General features: G+C 54.1%; 1 protein-coding gene across 3 annotated transcripts in view; it reads left to right on the top strand.

Moving 5' to 3' along the window:
- The first annotated feature begins 13 nt into the window (after positions 1-13).
- MCM3AP (minichromosome maintenance complex component 3 associated protein) overlaps positions 14-15,374 on the top strand; it is a 38,563-nt gene continuing 23,202 nt past the window's right edge. Inside the window, exons 1-14 of one of the 3 annotated variants that reach the window (XM_039879777.1) lie at positions 14-126; positions 852-2,175; positions 2,413-2,636; positions 4,644-4,722; positions 4,968-5,112; positions 5,710-5,900; positions 7,641-7,780; positions 9,101-9,298; positions 9,684-9,952; positions 10,839-11,001; positions 12,681-12,841; positions 13,571-13,812; positions 14,036-14,241; positions 15,159-15,259. In XM_039879777.1, coding sequence (XP_039735711.1) covers positions 954-2,175; positions 2,413-2,636; positions 4,644-4,722; positions 4,968-5,112; positions 5,710-5,900; positions 7,641-7,780; positions 9,101-9,298; positions 9,684-9,952; positions 10,839-11,001; positions 12,681-12,841; positions 13,571-13,812; positions 14,036-14,241; positions 15,159-15,259 — 3,341 coding nt within the window. In that variant the 5' untranslated portion in view covers positions 14-126; positions 852-953. Of the gene's footprint in view, positions 127-207; positions 348-851; positions 2,176-2,412; positions 2,637-4,643; positions 4,723-4,967; positions 5,113-5,709; positions 5,901-7,640; positions 7,781-9,100; positions 9,299-9,683; positions 9,953-10,838; positions 11,002-12,680; positions 12,842-13,570; positions 13,813-14,035; positions 14,242-15,158; positions 15,260-15,374 lie in introns of those variants that run through there. The other 2 variants (XM_039879776.1, XM_039879779.1) reach the window with 2 other exon arrangements.

Raw genomic sequence — 15,374 nt, 5'->3', positions numbered from 1 at the left:
AGTCGGTCCGCCGCTTTTTCTGGCCGCGGCGCGCAGGGAGGCGCTGGCTCCGGCGGCGGCGGTCCGCGTCTGCACTGCCAGTCGGGCGCCGAGGGGCTCGGGGCGGTGGCGTCTCTGAGCCGGACGGTGAGCGCGGCGCGGGGCCCGGGCCCGGCGGAGGTCGCCCCTTTCCCCGCGCCGCTCTCCGGCCCCGCCGCGCGCGCGTCGCTAACGGGACGGGCCCGGGCGGCACTGCGAGGCGCGGGGCCCGGGGCGCGGCCTGTGCGCGGACCCTCGGCGCCGCGGGCCATTTGGGGTCGTGCTGCTTCGCTCCCCGGCCCCTTCCAGGTCTAGGACGGCCTCTCCGCGTGAGTACCCTGGACCTTCGAGCCAGTTCCTGCGGGCAGCCTCCCTGACGTCAAAACATATTTCTGTGTGTAGAGAGACTGTTTCATTCCCTGGTTCCTCGGAGAACAATTAGATGGGAGGAAACACTGAAACACTGATGTTTAGGTGTTACAATGTAATCCTCTGGTTATGGAGATTGGCAGGTCAGGAGAAGCTCCTCGAAAGGTGTTAACGGCGTTCGTTTTAAAAAAATGAACGTTTGAGGTTTTCCTTGAATTTACGAATTTAGTAAAACGATTTGATTTTTTAAGTCTCGTTTTAAACCTCTGTAACGAAGTAATTTATTTGTACCATCTTCCACCCCATACTCCAAAAAACGACTCCACTGGCTTTCAGAAAACAAGAATACTCAGTCCTTTGCCTTGTCCCTTTTAAGCAGTTTAGAATATGACATGAGATTAAAAATTCTTCTCTTAGTCTTCCAGCAGGATGTAGCTCTGATGACGTGAACGTTTGTCTTTCAGCGTAGAAAAGGTGAAGGAGAGCTCCCTCGTCCACCAGACCGTTTAAAGAAGAGGACTGCTGTGTGTAGGGTATTTATTACCTTCCGATAACTGGAAGAGAAGATGAACCCACCTAACCCTTTCGGTGGGCAGCAGCCCAGTGCTTTCCCAGCTTCCTCCAGTAGTTCCATAGGAACATTTCAGGCAAAGCCACCATTTCGATTTGGTCAGCCTTCTCTTTTTGGACAAAACAGTACATTATCTGGGAAGAGCTCAGGATTTTCACAGGTATCCAGCTTTCCGGCACCCTCTGGAGTAGGTCATCCTTCAGCGCAACCATTAGGGTTCCCCCACGCCTCAAGCGTTGGGCTCTTCTCTGGTCTTGAGCACACTCCGGCCTTTGTAGCTACCTCTGGACCTTCAAGTTCGTGTGTGCCTGGAAACCCCGGATTTAGTTTTAAACCACCCAACCTTGGGGCTTTCCCAAGTACTTCTACTTTTGGACCAGAGACTGGAGAAATAGCAAATCCTGGTTTTGGGGAAACGGAATTCAGCTTTAAACCTCTGGAAAATTCTGTGTTCAGACCAATACTGGGGGCCGAATCCAAGCCAGAGAAAACTCAGAGCCAAATTACTTCTGGATTTTTCACATTTTCCCACCCAATTAGTAGTGGACCTGGGGGACTGGCCCCATTTTCTTTTAGTCAGGCGACAAGTGGTTCAGCTGTCAGTTCAGAGTTTACCTTTTCGAAGCCAGTTGACAGCAGTGACGCGTCATCTCCCTTTAGCCCTGCTCCGTCGAACCAGAACACGGAAGGAGAGAAGAGGGGCCCGAGGCCGGTCTTTGGAAGTCTCCACGGCGGTGGCTTCACCAGCTTCCCTGTGTCTCCCTCAGGCTCTTTGGGGGAACCCTTCCCAGCTAGCAAAACAGGCATCAGACAAGGATGCGAGGAAGCTGTTTCCCAAGTGGAGCCGATGCCCAGCCTCATGAAGGGACTGAAAAGGAAGGAGGACCAGGACCGCTCCCCGAGGAGACACGGCCACAATGCCATTGAAGACTTGGACCCCCTGTCGAGGGGCGATCACCCTCCTGATAAACGGCCCGTCCGCCTGAACCGACCCCGGGGGGGCGCTCTCTTTGATCGGACAATACAGGATGTTATCAAAAGCAATAAAGAAGTTGGTCGTCTGGGCAACAAGGAATCTAGAAAGGAAACTGCCTGTGCCGAAGCTGGGGAGAATGACCACATGGCCATCCCAGGCGCGAGTCAGTCTGTTCTGGCAGCTTCCCGGCTTCCAGGCGTGAATAAAGAGGAAGAAACTGAAAGTAGGGATAAAAAAGAAGGTGAGCCCTAAAAATGCACAGCACATGGTAAATCCCACTGGCCAGTTCTTGGTAAGCTTCCCTGGGCATTAGCTCAGTTCTGGTAAGTCCCCTGTGAACATGAGGGTTACTGACAGACCATGGGGCCTCGGGGCGGGCCTCACATCCGTGAAGGTTTCTTTTGCTCTTACTAGTTGGGCTTCCTGTTTGAAAACGTTACATCCAGCATGATTCTGTGCCTGTTCTCTGGTCGCCTAGATTTTCTGAGAGGAACTCCTGGGCGTCAGAGTAAAAGAAGCGAGAGCACGGACAGTCTTGGGGGCTTCTCTCCTGTGGAAGCCACAGCCATCCAGTGCAAGAACATTCCTGACTATCTCAACGACAGAGCCACCCTGGAGAACCACTTCGGCAAGATCGCTAAGGTGCAGCGCGTCTATACCAGGCGCAGCAAAAAGCTGGCGGTGGTGTATTTCTTGGATCACGTGAGTCCTCCTGAGTGAACTTTGTCACTTCAGAACCCCCTTTTTTTTCCATCTGTCAGTCACTTGCTCGCTAGAATGCGGGGAAGCTCTAGACTGTTCTTAGCTTGGAGAGACGAGAATAGCAGTGAGTATTTCATCACTGCAGTCATCGGGGAGCAGCTTGCAGCCCCCACGGAGCAGCAAGCCTCAGCACGTCATGTTCCTCTGCAGGGCGTGGCAGTGGCTCTGTGCCCACATAGCACTTCTCCAAACTGGGGTTTTCTTTTTTTGGTTTTGGTCATTGTACATGATTACAGTAACCATTCAAACGACATAAGAAAAGCAAAATCTCCCCGTCATCTCATTCTCCACAGGTAACTGCTGTTGTTTGGTTCACACCCTGACTTGAAGTTTGTGTACAAGTGCACACTTGCATGACACGTTAGTTGTAGGGTGTAGGTATATGTGGACTGCTTATGTTATGTGGCTTTATTTTTATTATTTTTAAAAAATATTCTCGTGGAGAAAAATTATGTTCTATAGGAATTCGTAAGGTAGAAAGCACGTTTTTATGCTCTTGTTAAATGGTACTATGGGAGGGGCACAAAATCTTCCCATAATCTGTCCTCCAAGATCGAAATTATGAATATTTTGGTTAATGTCTTTTCAAACCCATAATCACATTGTTTTTACACGAACGGGATCACACTGTATGTACTGTTAGTAACTTCTCATAGTAATCTTTAGTATTTTGTGGAGTCAGTAAACAGTTTAGAATGGGATTGTTACGTGCTGTATGCCATTCTGCCCTGTTTACTGACTTGGCCAGTGTTCTCCTTGTGGATGTCTTTGTGTGTACAGTTCTGATTACTTTATAGCCTTCGTTTAACTCCCTCAGAGTGGAAGCTCTGTGCCAAAATAACGTGAAGTCTTAGGGCTTTTGCCATTTATCCTTCTATTGGTTTTTTCCCCCCAGTTCAGTGGCATTAATTACATTCACAATGTTGTGCAGCCATCACCACTATCTGTTTCCAGAACTTTTTCATCTTTCCAAACAGAAACTGTGTCCTCGCTAAGTGATAACTCCCCATTCCCTTCCTTCCCCAGCCCCTGGTGGAATCACACCATCGTTGTCCTTTTGTGTCTGGCTTTTTTCATGCGGTTGTACTTCATTCCTTTTTGTGGCTGAATGGTCGTCCATGGTGTGGATGGACCACATTTTGTTCATTCATTTCTTGTTGGACATGGGTTGTTTCCGCCTTTTGGCTCTTTCGAATAATGCTGCCATGAACGTGGTGTGCAGATCTCTCGAGAGCCTGCTTCCCGTTCTCTTGGGTAAATACTTAGGAGTGGAATTGCTGGGTCAAAAGGTTATCCCCATTTTTTTTACTATTTTATTATATTTTGACTTGCAGTGTGCTTATTCTTCTTTCTGAGCCCTCAGTAAGAATTATATAGTAAATGCATAATGCAAATGAACACATCGTCATTGTAAGCAGTTCGTTGGTTTATGTAAACAAAGCTGAGATCCCCTGATTACCCCACCTCTCTGTAACCCAGGAGCAGGTGTAGTTAGTTCCCTGTGTGATGTGTATTTTTCTGGATGTTTCCACGGGTCTCTCTGTAGCAATAGTAATACGTGCTTGGTTTAGTGTGTGTTTTGTGATAAATTGCACCCTGTGTGTATCATTCTGCAGCTCCCTTGTTTGTGTAAGTGTGACTTGGCTGTGTCTTTCCATTGCTGAATGTTACCCGATGGTGAGAATCATTTCACCAGATGCCGACAAGGCAAAGCTCATTGGTTCTATTCCAGTAAAGTCGTTGATTTCAAAAAGAAGGCGAGCAGATACTAGATGTGAGGCGGGTAAGGGCGGCGGGGACCGCAGCTGCCACCGGCGCGGTCAGACGTAGCGAGTGGAGGTGTCGCTCCCTTGCACGCAATTCTGCTCACTCATTTGCATGTTGAATCTCATTTCCTGTGGGCTCCCGATGCCCTGATACTTTGTGCTGTGGACTGCTGTCTTCTAGGCTTCTGCGGCCCTGGCCAGGAAGAAGGGGAAAGGTTTGCACGAAGACATGACTATCTTTTGGCACAAGAAGAAAATAAGTGAGTTCAGTTATCCTTTGCACAGTCTCTGATGCTTTGTGTGCAAGGTTCTTTGAGCTGGAACCCTTCCCCAAGGCCAGTGGCGGCTGGCTCCAAGTGGATCCTTGTGTCTCAGTGTATCCTTGGGTTCCTTTATGATCTCCTGTAACAGTTGACAGCTGTAAGAATTTTAGTTTCTCAAAAAAAAAGGTAAGTCCAGTGTCAGCGACATGTGGTACAATCTCTGCCGACTCTTGCCTTGTCAGGTCCCAGCAAGAAGCTCTTCTCTATCAAGGAGAAGACACCGGGCGAGGGCGAGGCCAGCCAGGGCCCGGAGGACACAGCCTTCCTGTACTCCCCGCTTGTCAAGCCCGGGGGGAGGGCTGCGGCTGGCAGCCTCACGAATAAAAGGTGCGCTGGTCCAGTGCGCGCGCTCTGCGCTCGGTGGGCTCTCTGACTTCCCGTGTCAGGAAGTGGGGGGCCTTCCCAGCTGTCCCGCCAAACATCAGGGGAAGTGGGTGACAGGCTGACACCCGAGCACTGGCTACGGGATGATGGAGAGGGGAAGTGGAGGGAGGTCGTGGGGGTGACCCAGGAGGGGTGACGACGAGAGCCACCTACTAGGGCCCCTCAGCCGTCTGCCCAGCCCCGCATCGCGCGCACGCCACTCCACGCTTCTCCCTGATGCGGATGCGTGCGCCGTCGCTTTTCCCTTAAAGTGCGGAACTGCTCGCCAGCTGCATTCCTGGGGACCACCCTAGTGGTTTCCACCATGGCTTTGCGGGGCCAGCTCAGAGCCATGTGACAGCTTGGTAGTGGGGTGCGCTGCTCCCGGCCTTCCGGTCTGCGGGAGCATCTGCCTCTGCCTCCCCGCGTCTCCCATGTCACCCTTCACCTGCTTCAGCAGTGCGCGTGGCTGGTCGGCCTTCGAGGCGTGGGAAATCGTGCAGGCCGAGGGGAAGGTGGGCAGTGGCAGTGGCCACGGCCCTGATGGGCCTCTCTCTGCAGCTCCCCAGTGAAGAAGCCCGGCCCTCTGAAGACCTACCCACCTGACGGGGACCCTTTCGACTCTGGCTCCGAGGCCTCTGAGGGCCCTGGGCCATGCGTGTCCTCGCTCAGTGCCCTGATAGGCACAGTGGCCGAGACGTCCGAGGAGAAGTACCGCCTGCTTGACCAGAGGGACAGAGCCATGCGGCAAGGTATGTGGCGGTCTCTGTGGAGGCCCAGAGCCTCGTGAGGTCGGGAGCTGAGCAGGAGGGCGGCCCAAGCATGGGGTCCACCGCCCCCGCGTCTCAGGGCCTCTGACGGGCCACACGCAGCCTTTGTTGCATGCTGGTCTCCCGAGGGGGTCAGCGTGGACGTGCGTGTATACAGGTATGCTTTATTTTAACTTGGTTTTTGGAAGAAAGTCTACAAGTTGTCGATCCATGCTAAGTTAAACAACTTAAAGAGCAATTTTTAGACACTTAGGAAGCTGGTGTAAAAAAAAATTTTGCTAAATTGCCACAAATAAAACTAACAAATGTCAACCTGGGGAAAAAAATCCGTGACTCAGCCCAGACAGAGGGCCGATCGCCTGATACGGAAAGTCCTGTGCAGGTCGATGTGGAAAAGGCCGAACCCTGGGGCCTGAGGGTGCCTCGTGGCTTGGCTCTGGAACACGTGGGCGGATGCTCACGTGGCACTCCGTGCAGAAGCAGACGACACTCCGTGGAGATAGCAGCAGTGCTGTGTGGGGCGAGCGGGCGGGGTGTGTGAGACTCTGAAAAACTCGCGCCTTTGACCCAGAGTTCCACATCCGCGGTGTCCTACAAACACCACGCATGTGCGGGCATGTGCGAGGGTCATACGCAGGCTGGTTTGCGATGGCAAAAACTGGACGCCAGTGTCCACACAGTGAGGTTGGAAACATGCTTGGTAGGAGACTGGGGCTTCTTCATGGAAAAAGCATCAAGGTTTATCGTGACGTGACGAGGGCAAGGTGCTGCATTTGTGTGTGTCCATGCACGTGGAAATATGCTTGCTCGTGTGCGCCCGGACTCGGGGTGTGTGAGAGTCTGCTCACACTGATTGTCAGGAGGGGCGAGGGGAGGCGGGCGTTCTGTTTTGGACACTGTTTCGTCTTTGGGTTGTTGAATCCTGCGAACGTGGTACGTACTCTAAAGGTGGATGTTCTATTAACATTCAGAAGTAAGTGCTGTGACAAAAATAAAGGAGAAACGTGCTCCTTGCGAAATCTTTCTCTAAATTTTAGGTGTAGGATTTTCCTCTTTTTTAAGAGCTGGTATCAGTGAGATAATCATAGTGCCTCCTTAACACTAACGAAAGCTGCCATCGTAACTTGTCATTGATGTGATTTTTGTATTCCAAGTAAAATTACTAGGTATTGGAGTTTGCTAAAATAAAAATAAGATGTATATATTTTGAGTTGTGAAGTTGTTCATTCCATTTCATTTTAAAGATACTTTTGTAGCTGTTTAATTCAATGGTAATCATGGTGGTTCATTCAGGTCAAGACCCAGGTAACTTCCATCATGTGATAACTATTTTAGAATAGTGATGTATCTTAAGTATTTATGTTGACAAAGTGATCCTTTTAACAGACGTGCTGCAGAGTGATTGTTTATCGTGGAGGTCAGCAGGGACGCCGTAAATGCCCATGCCTCCCACTGCCCGCGGTGTGCGGGGTGGCCTCGATGCAGCAGGCCTGTAGGGAGAGGCCTCGGGGATCTTCACTCCCGCCCCCCGCCTCCCCTCACCCTCTGTGCGATAGGCCGTGCTTTCCTTCCCCTGAGGCCCAGTGTTTTGGAAATATTTCTTTTGTGACTTGTGTGTGTTTTTTATGTTCCTGTTTCCTTTTTTTTTATTATGAAAACACATTTTCCTGGATTCCTGGTAACTGTGTGGTACGTTCTTACTTTTCACGTGATGTCATTTAGCTCGGGTGAAAAGAACCGACCTGGACAAAGCGAGGACTGTCATTGGGACGTGCCCAGACATGTGTCCTGAGAAAGAGCGGTACATGCGGGAGACGCGGAGCCAGCTGAGCATATTCGAAGTGATCCCGGGGACTGACCAGGTACAGCCTGGTTCCCCTCCAGGCAACGTCTGCAGTCAGCTGTCGGGCTGGAGGTGGAAAGTGCGAGGAGGGGAGGCTGGTTCTTTCATGATTTGTCTGGGAGTTCACTTTTCTGAGTGTGGTGGGGTGTGCTGTGACAGGCACATGGCGTTCTGTGAGGCGTGCACTCCAGTCTCGTGCCGGCACCTGGGGTGCACACGTAGATGCATTCGGTCCACAGGTTAAAACGTGCTCACGTTTCTTTTTTCCACACTTTTATTACTATCCTTTTCTTTGTTTATATTCTCCACACCTGAGATTATGTTCTAGATGTAATTTTGTATGAATCTTTCTCACTTAAAATTGTATCATGAGCCCTTTCTCTTGTTACGTTGAACCCTTTATAAGCATTTTTAGATGACGGCGTATTTGATTATGGAGTTATGTCAGGACTCCCCCCTTTTTGCAATCATTAGGTGGTTTCTAATTTTTCAGTTTTACTAACAATTCAGTTGGGCGTATGGGTTTTAATGCTTCTAAGATATTTGGATTACTTCCTTCTGATGGATCCTGAGCATTAAGTTACTGTATCCGAGGGCGTGACCTTTCTTAAGGTTCCTGACCACATGTCGGTGTGTGTTCCCAGATTGTCTCCCAGAAATCTGCACCATTTAGATCCTGTTAACTCTGGTTAGTTTTACTTTTGTGATTCTCTCCTGGCCGGTGGTTTCACGGCTGCCTTTACCCTACCTTAGTTGAGCAACAGCTGTCACGGCAGAGGCCCAGAGCTCCTGCCCCAGGAGACAGTGACAGCAGCTTGTAGCAGATGTGTAGGGCCCAGGTCTAGTGGACGTCTTTGCTTCTGCCTTGGCCATTTGTCTTCAGCCTCTGTTTGCAGGTGGAAGGTGCAGCTCCAAGCCTCTTGTTGGCAGCTGGCCCTGGCCCTACCAGGCCCCTGCTGCTGTCTCCATTTCGTTTCTGGTCTGTGTAGACTTGACCTGGTGTTTGAGCATGGCCGAGACCTTTCAGTGTGCTTTAAAGTCCTTTACCTGTCACATCTCGGTGTTTGGAGCCAGGTAGATTTGTCTTCACTTACGTTTCTCTGCTTCTCCACGTGGACCCTCATCTTCAGTCCTTGTATCTGCCAAAAATACGATTCTTGTATTTTGCCCTCGCATATATGTTGTTACCTTCAAATAGAAATTGTACATTTTAAAATCGTATTCTGTAGCACTGGTCTCATGAGCGTGTGCAATTTCCCCCCGTGTCTTAAGGCCCAGCCGCTGGGAGGCTGGCCCAGCACCTGCCACCTAGCTGCTTGTCGCCACTGTGTTTCTTCAGGTGGACCACACGGCGGCCGTGAAGGAGTACAGCCGCTCCTCAGCCGACCAGGAGGAGCCCCTGCCGCATGAGCTGCGGCCCCTGGCGGTGCTCAGCAGGACCATGGACTACCTGGTGACCCGGGTCATGGACCAGAAGGAGGGCAGCCTGCGGGACTGGTACGACTTCCTGTGGAACCGCACACGGGGCATTCGGAAGGTACCGGCCTCTCCCGGGCGGGGCGGGGGATGCACACGGGGCATGGGATGGTACCGGCCTCTGCCAGGCAGGGTGGGGGATGCACATGGACCCACAAGAGGGGGCTCTGTGCATTTACTTCGTTACACGTTACCTGTAATGGGAAGTATGCGATTACGTAAAGTCATCGCAGAGCCTATTAAAATGTTCTTTATAGGCTTTGTTTCAAATTGAATTGTGGGGGATCCAGATAAGAAGCATGGCTTTCTGCTAGTGATTCTCTGGGCATGGGGTATGGATGCGAGAGACCTGTGTTCTTGTAAGGCGTGGGCGGCCTGCAAGGCCATCTGCGTGTGTGGTGCTGCTCGTGTGTCACATGTGTGATGTCCCCCTCGATTGTGGCCAGGATATCACGCAGCAGCACCTTTGTGACCCTGTGACGGTGTCCCTGATCGAGAAGTGCGCCCGGCTCCACATCCACTGCGCTCACTTCATGTGTGAGGAGCCCATGTCATCCTTCGACGCCAAGATTAACAACGAGAACATGACCAAGTGCCTTCAGAGTCTGAAGGAGATGTACCAGGACCTGCGGGGCAAGGGCGTGTGCTGTGCACGCGAGGCTGAGTTCCAGGGCTACAGCGTGCTGCTCAGCCTCAACAAGGGCGACACCCTCAGGTGAGCTGTCTCAGCCTCAACAAGGGTGACTCTGAAGGTGAGGGAGGGGGAGAGCATCGGCCTGATGAGCAAAACAGGCGAGTGAACCAGGACGGGCGCCCGATGCCCCGTCAGAGCTGTCAGTCTGCCGTGTCCACGTGTTTCCTTGCACGCACGAGCGTACACACCTTGTCAAAGATGCGAGTCTGGGGAGAGAGAAGTCTCGTGGGAAACACGTGCTAAGGGTGGCACGATAATGAAGAATGAATTCTAAGCCCCGGGGGATGCCTGTGCAGACACTTATGTGAGCGTGCGGGAGGGTCCCCTGGGCCTCCGTTCCTGTGGCAACCCATGTCCCCTTCCATTCCAGGAGTCCCTGATTTATGCCAGCACTCTTTTCTAGCTCAGTATTTTCCCCAAGAAACTTGCCACAGAAGGTCTAGATATGTGATTGATTTTAAGCCTGAAAACCAAATCTTGGGGGTAAATTGCTATGGAAAACGACCGTGGTTTTTTCAGGTGTGGTAGGTGTTTGTCCTTTGTCCCCAGTAAGCAGGCACATCGGCCTGTTTCTAAACGAAACAGTTCGATTTTGTTTCTTGAACATTGTCACCAAACACGGCTGGCAGTAGGTTGGCATTAAAGTAACTCTTGGATAATCGCTTCCTAAACTGTTGTTTGAACTCACTTGATTTATTCATTGGCTCTTTAAAGAAAGCCTTGTTCCCAGTCGAGCCACGAGTGGCCGCGCTGCAGTGGGGCAGCTGTGTGTGTGATGGCACGTGTCGCCATGAAGACCCTGCTGCTCAATGTGGTTCAAGGCTGGTCTTTATTAGATCTGTGCTCATAGGTGTTTCGTCTGATTAAAAGCGAGGCCCTAATCTCTCTCGCCCCCTCTAATTAACAGAGAAGTGCAGCAGTTCCATCCCGCCGTTAGAAACTCCGCTGAGGTCAAGTTCGCCGTTCAGGCTTTTGCAGCGTTGAACAGTAACAATTTCGTGAGGTTTTTCAAACTGGTCCAGTCAGCTTCGTATCTGAATGCTTGTCTTTTACACTGTTACTTTAATCAGGTGAGTAATGTCGCTGTGCTTGTGGAATTGGAAGAGAGCAGGCTGTTACTTGTGGTATTTAAGTGCATCCCTAGTCCAAGCGGGTTTCAGGCAGGTCCTGGGTAATAGCCGTCACGGCAGCCCCCTGGGGTCTCTGGTCACTCTGCTTACAGGGGTCGTACAACTGAACACCAGGAGCAGTGAAAAATGCTGCTCTTATGGTTCAGAGAAGAGAAATCTCTTCAGAACCACGTTAGCACTGTATCTTCCACGGAAGCAAAGAAATCAAAAAGCAAAAATTGCATGCACGAAGATCTTGGACGTTCTTGGTGTCATTGGTCTAAAACTCTATTAGTTTTAGAGTGAGCCTCAGGATGCTAAGTTCATTTCAGTAAATAACATAAGTGCCTGCTCTTTGTCGGTGCTGTGCTGGGCTCTGGGGTATGAAGGTGGGCGCCGTGGGCTTTGCACAGATTCCCGGTCTCAGCCCTAGCCCCTGAGGACACTTGGGGATGAGTGAAGAGCAGCCCCCACGCCCGCCTCAGGCACACTCTGTGCTGCCTCCCCAGCTGCAGGGCGGGGAGGAGGCTGCCCGGGAGAGCTCAGCAGCCTGATTCGGTGGCTCCAGGTCGCTTTCCTCCTCCTGTACACAGTGACGAACCTGAGGGTCCCATCCCAGGCAGAGTCTTCTGCAAGTGTGCCCATTGTCAGATAGGACACTTGCCAACAGAACTGAAATTCTGGGACAGATGTAAAGATTCCTAACAGCGTGCCACTTGGGGAACTGTGTGCAGCTGAGTTAGACTGATAGCTCACGTTTTTAAAATGATTTTTTAACGTTATTGGAACGTTGACCATGGATGCCCACACCATCCCCTTGTCCCCGGCCTGCCTCCCCTGTGCCCTCCGGGTTCCAGCTGCAGTGGCGCCCCCACCTCAGGGCCCCCGCACTTGCCGTTCTCACTGCTCTTCTCACAGGGCCACATGGGGCCACCTCCTCCAGGTCTCAGCGTGGCTGCCACCTGCTGGGCCGGGTCCACTCTGTCAGCGCCGCCTGTCCTTTGCCTTTGTTGCACTGTCACTGTGGAACGTGCTGTGTGTTTCATATAGTTGCTTGTTCAACATCGGTTTCTCACTGACCCGTGGGGACAGGGATTTTGTTTACTAGTGCACTCTGAACGTTAACAATGCCAGGCCCGACGTCAGCACGCGACAAACACGCTGATTGGAGGAAGCCACCCAGAGTCCTAGCACCCAACACGTTTTGTTAGCATTTTCACGTTTCTCCTTTATCTTGGACAGTATTGTGGTGATGCTGTGAATCGGCTTTGTCTCTGACTCTTCCACTTAATCTTATGTCACGCCTCCTTCCACGGCACTCTCTGGCCTCCGTGGTCATGTTGGCAGCTGCACAGCTTCCCGTTGGGCGGGTGCTGCCGGTTTACTTCCTGTGCCCTGCTGGGGGGTTGTTCCTCTCCCAGCGTCTCATAAATAAAGCCTTCACGGCCGACCGCTTCTGCATGCGAAGCCGTTTCCTTCAAGTGCGATGCTGGGCATCTCCCACCGAGCAGATGACCCGAGGGCACCACGCCTGGGACCCGTGGGGCCAGGCCACTTTCCCAAGGTCCGCCATCCTGGCCTGCCTGTGGTCCTGGGGCCACTGACCCTTCGAGAGCTCAGGCAGTGGCTTCTCCTTTCAGATCCGTAAGGATGCGCTCCGGGCGCTCAACGTGGCCTACACCGTGAGCACGCAACGCTCCACCGTCTTCCCCCTGGACGGCGTGGTGCGCATGCTGCTCTTCCGAGACTGCGAGGAGGCCGCCGACTTCCTCAGCTACCACGGCCTCGCCGTTTCCGACGGGTGAGGGCGGACGGCAAGGCTGCGGGCACCTCTCTTTTCCTCTCAGCTCCGGAAAAGGGCCGGGAGGTGCCGGCGACGTGCCCAGGCCTGGAGGAGGCATGTGCCACGTGCTGCCTCCCTGGGGTGCAGGTGCACACAGCGAGGCTCGGAGTGGCTAGGGAATGTCCCTAGGTCAGACATCGCCGTTGGCAGATTGGGGTTCAGACCCAGTTCTTTGTGACTTCAAAATCCTTGTTTTTCACAAGTTATTGAAGAACTTAAAGGTAAAGCCTAGAGCCTTCTTTGTCCCTTGAAGATGGCCTCTGCTGGCCTGTGACAGGCCATTGCCCACTTCTGATGGTACCAGACGGGCACTGATGGGGCAGGCCAGGGGCTTCCCTACTTGCAGTCAGATGCTTTGAGAACCCAATGAGACGTGCAGACCCTCTGCCAGAAAATGGCATCGTGACAGCGAGGCCCGTGCTCGGTTTTCTTCCCCTCTGTCCTCTGGCTCCTCAGGCTGGCCCCCCTGCCTGTCCTCATGGAGGCGCGGCGGCTTCGAGCCAGTGCGTGTGGGTGTGTGCTGCGCTGCACATGGCTGTTACTAGCTGGGCCAGGTGGCTCCTGGGTCGGCAGCAGCAGTGGCCGTGTGACAGGGAGGGGCCTTCTGGCTCAGTTGCTGGGCTCTGGGTGTGAAGGCTGGCCTCTCCCCGTGACGCACGCCTCTCTGGTTCTTCGTGGCCTGCGCAGCTGTGTCGAGCTGAACCGGTCCTCGTTCCTGGAGCCAGAGGGGCTACTCAAAGCCAGGAAGTCGGTGTTTGTGACCAGGAAGCTAACGGTGTCGGTGGGGGAAGTTGTGAACGGAGGCCCGCTGCCCCCCGTCCCTCGCCATACCCCGGTGTGCAGCTTCAACTCCCAGAACAAGTACGTCGGGGAGAGCCTGGTGGCAGAGCTGCCCACGAGCGCCCAGAGAGCCAGCTCGGACGCGGCAGGTGAGCGGGGCTGCAGCCAGCGGTGGCCTCTCGGGAGCCGGAGCACAGGTCTCGGCCTGGGTCCACGTGTGCGTGTCGGCTCAGCACGCGGCCATAGCCCTGAGGCCATCTTGGAGAGGCTCCCTGACGTCGTGGTGCTTGTTCTCACGGACCACGGCCAGCCGTAGGGTCCCTGTGGGGGGCGGAGGCTGTCCTCCGTGCCACTTTGCCCGTTGCCTTGCAGGTGGGGACAGAGGAGAGGAGTATGGTGCAGAGGTGGATGCGCCCCCGCCGGCCCTCCTCCCACAGCCTCTGCCGGCACCCGCCGCCCCGCCTCACCTCCCGGTCCTAGCCCCCTGCGCCGTGCGCGGCCTCTTCCCGCCCCCCGGGCCGCCCTCCATGCCCCCCGAGCTGCTTCCTGCTCAGCCGGTGCCCACGTACTCCGACGAGGTGAGGTCTGCAGGCCGGCCTCCGAAGGGCGCGTCGTGTGCAGGGTGCCCGCGTCTGCGGAGCGGGCCCACCAATGGGGTTGTGCGTGTGCTCTAGAACGTTCTGAGCCAGCTATGGCAGGTCTCAGTCTGGGACCTGGCCTGCAGGCTCAAGCCTGTGTCTCACACAAGGAGCCCGAGGCTCCGAGGGCAGGGACGACGCGCGGGTCTCTAGCGTGTCGCCCTTGTCTCTGAAAAGTCCTAGTCGAAACTCGGGAGGACGAGCTGAAGGGTTTTTACGGACCCATTGCAGTCGGCGAAGTAAGTGCTGCCCTGCGTCAGGTGCTTCCAGTGCAGATGTGACTGTGACTGTCCCATCCCAGTGCCACCCGGCGCCCCCACGACATGCTCTTCGAAGCCGGGGATGTATTGACTAGGGACGTGGGGAGCACGCGGAGCACCACGTGCCCACTGACAGGCGTGTCCCTGGGGTTGAGCAGGGCCTGTCCACCACATGGCTTGTGGGACTCGGTCTCACTGCTTACCGCTTGGACGGGCACTAGGCACAGCCCCAGCCAGGGGTCCCAGGAGCACTGAGGTGGACGGTGAAGCATGGCCGCAGACACTGGCGGCCTGAACGGTCGCCCCGGAGCAGGCGGCACGCTTGTCTGTGCTCTGCAGAAGGGTCCTCCAGTCTGTTAGCCGGACCCTTTCTAGAAGGAGCATAGTCAACCCTGTGTGAGGGTCATTCAAACGGTGTCCAGTGACAGGGTCTAGACAGGATTTCTGTCCTGGACGGGGTGTCCTGGGAGAAGTCGGTGGCTCTGTGACGCCCTCCAGTGCCCTTAGGCGCGGAGCCAGGCCACGTGGTCATAAGCTCGGTGCAGGCCGAGGCGGTGTCCTTGCTGGCTCGCCTGAGCCCCTTGGGCCTCTCCCTAGGACCTGGCAGAGGTGGTGGATGAGCTCATTCAGGAGGTGCTTCAAGCGGACTGCGAGGAGGTCGGTGCCGCCGGGGCGGCCTTCGCCACCGCAGCGCTAGGGTAAGTGGCCTTCTGCCCCGCCGCCCGCCGCCGGGCACTTCCACTCGCAAGGCTGCCTTCGGTCTTCGCCAGAGACCCAAGCCTCGTGGGTGCCAACGTGGGTCCTGGTCAGGGC

Source organism: Pteropus medius, unplaced genomic scaffold (genome assembly GCF_902729225.1).
Source record: "Pteropus medius unplaced genomic scaffold, Ma_sr-lr_union100, whole genome shotgun sequence".
Classification (NCBI taxonomy): Eukaryota; Metazoa; Chordata; class Mammalia; order Chiroptera; family Pteropodidae; genus Pteropus; species Pteropus medius.
Note: the sequence above shows the minus strand (reverse complement) of the source record. Positions and strands in the feature narration are given on the sequence as shown.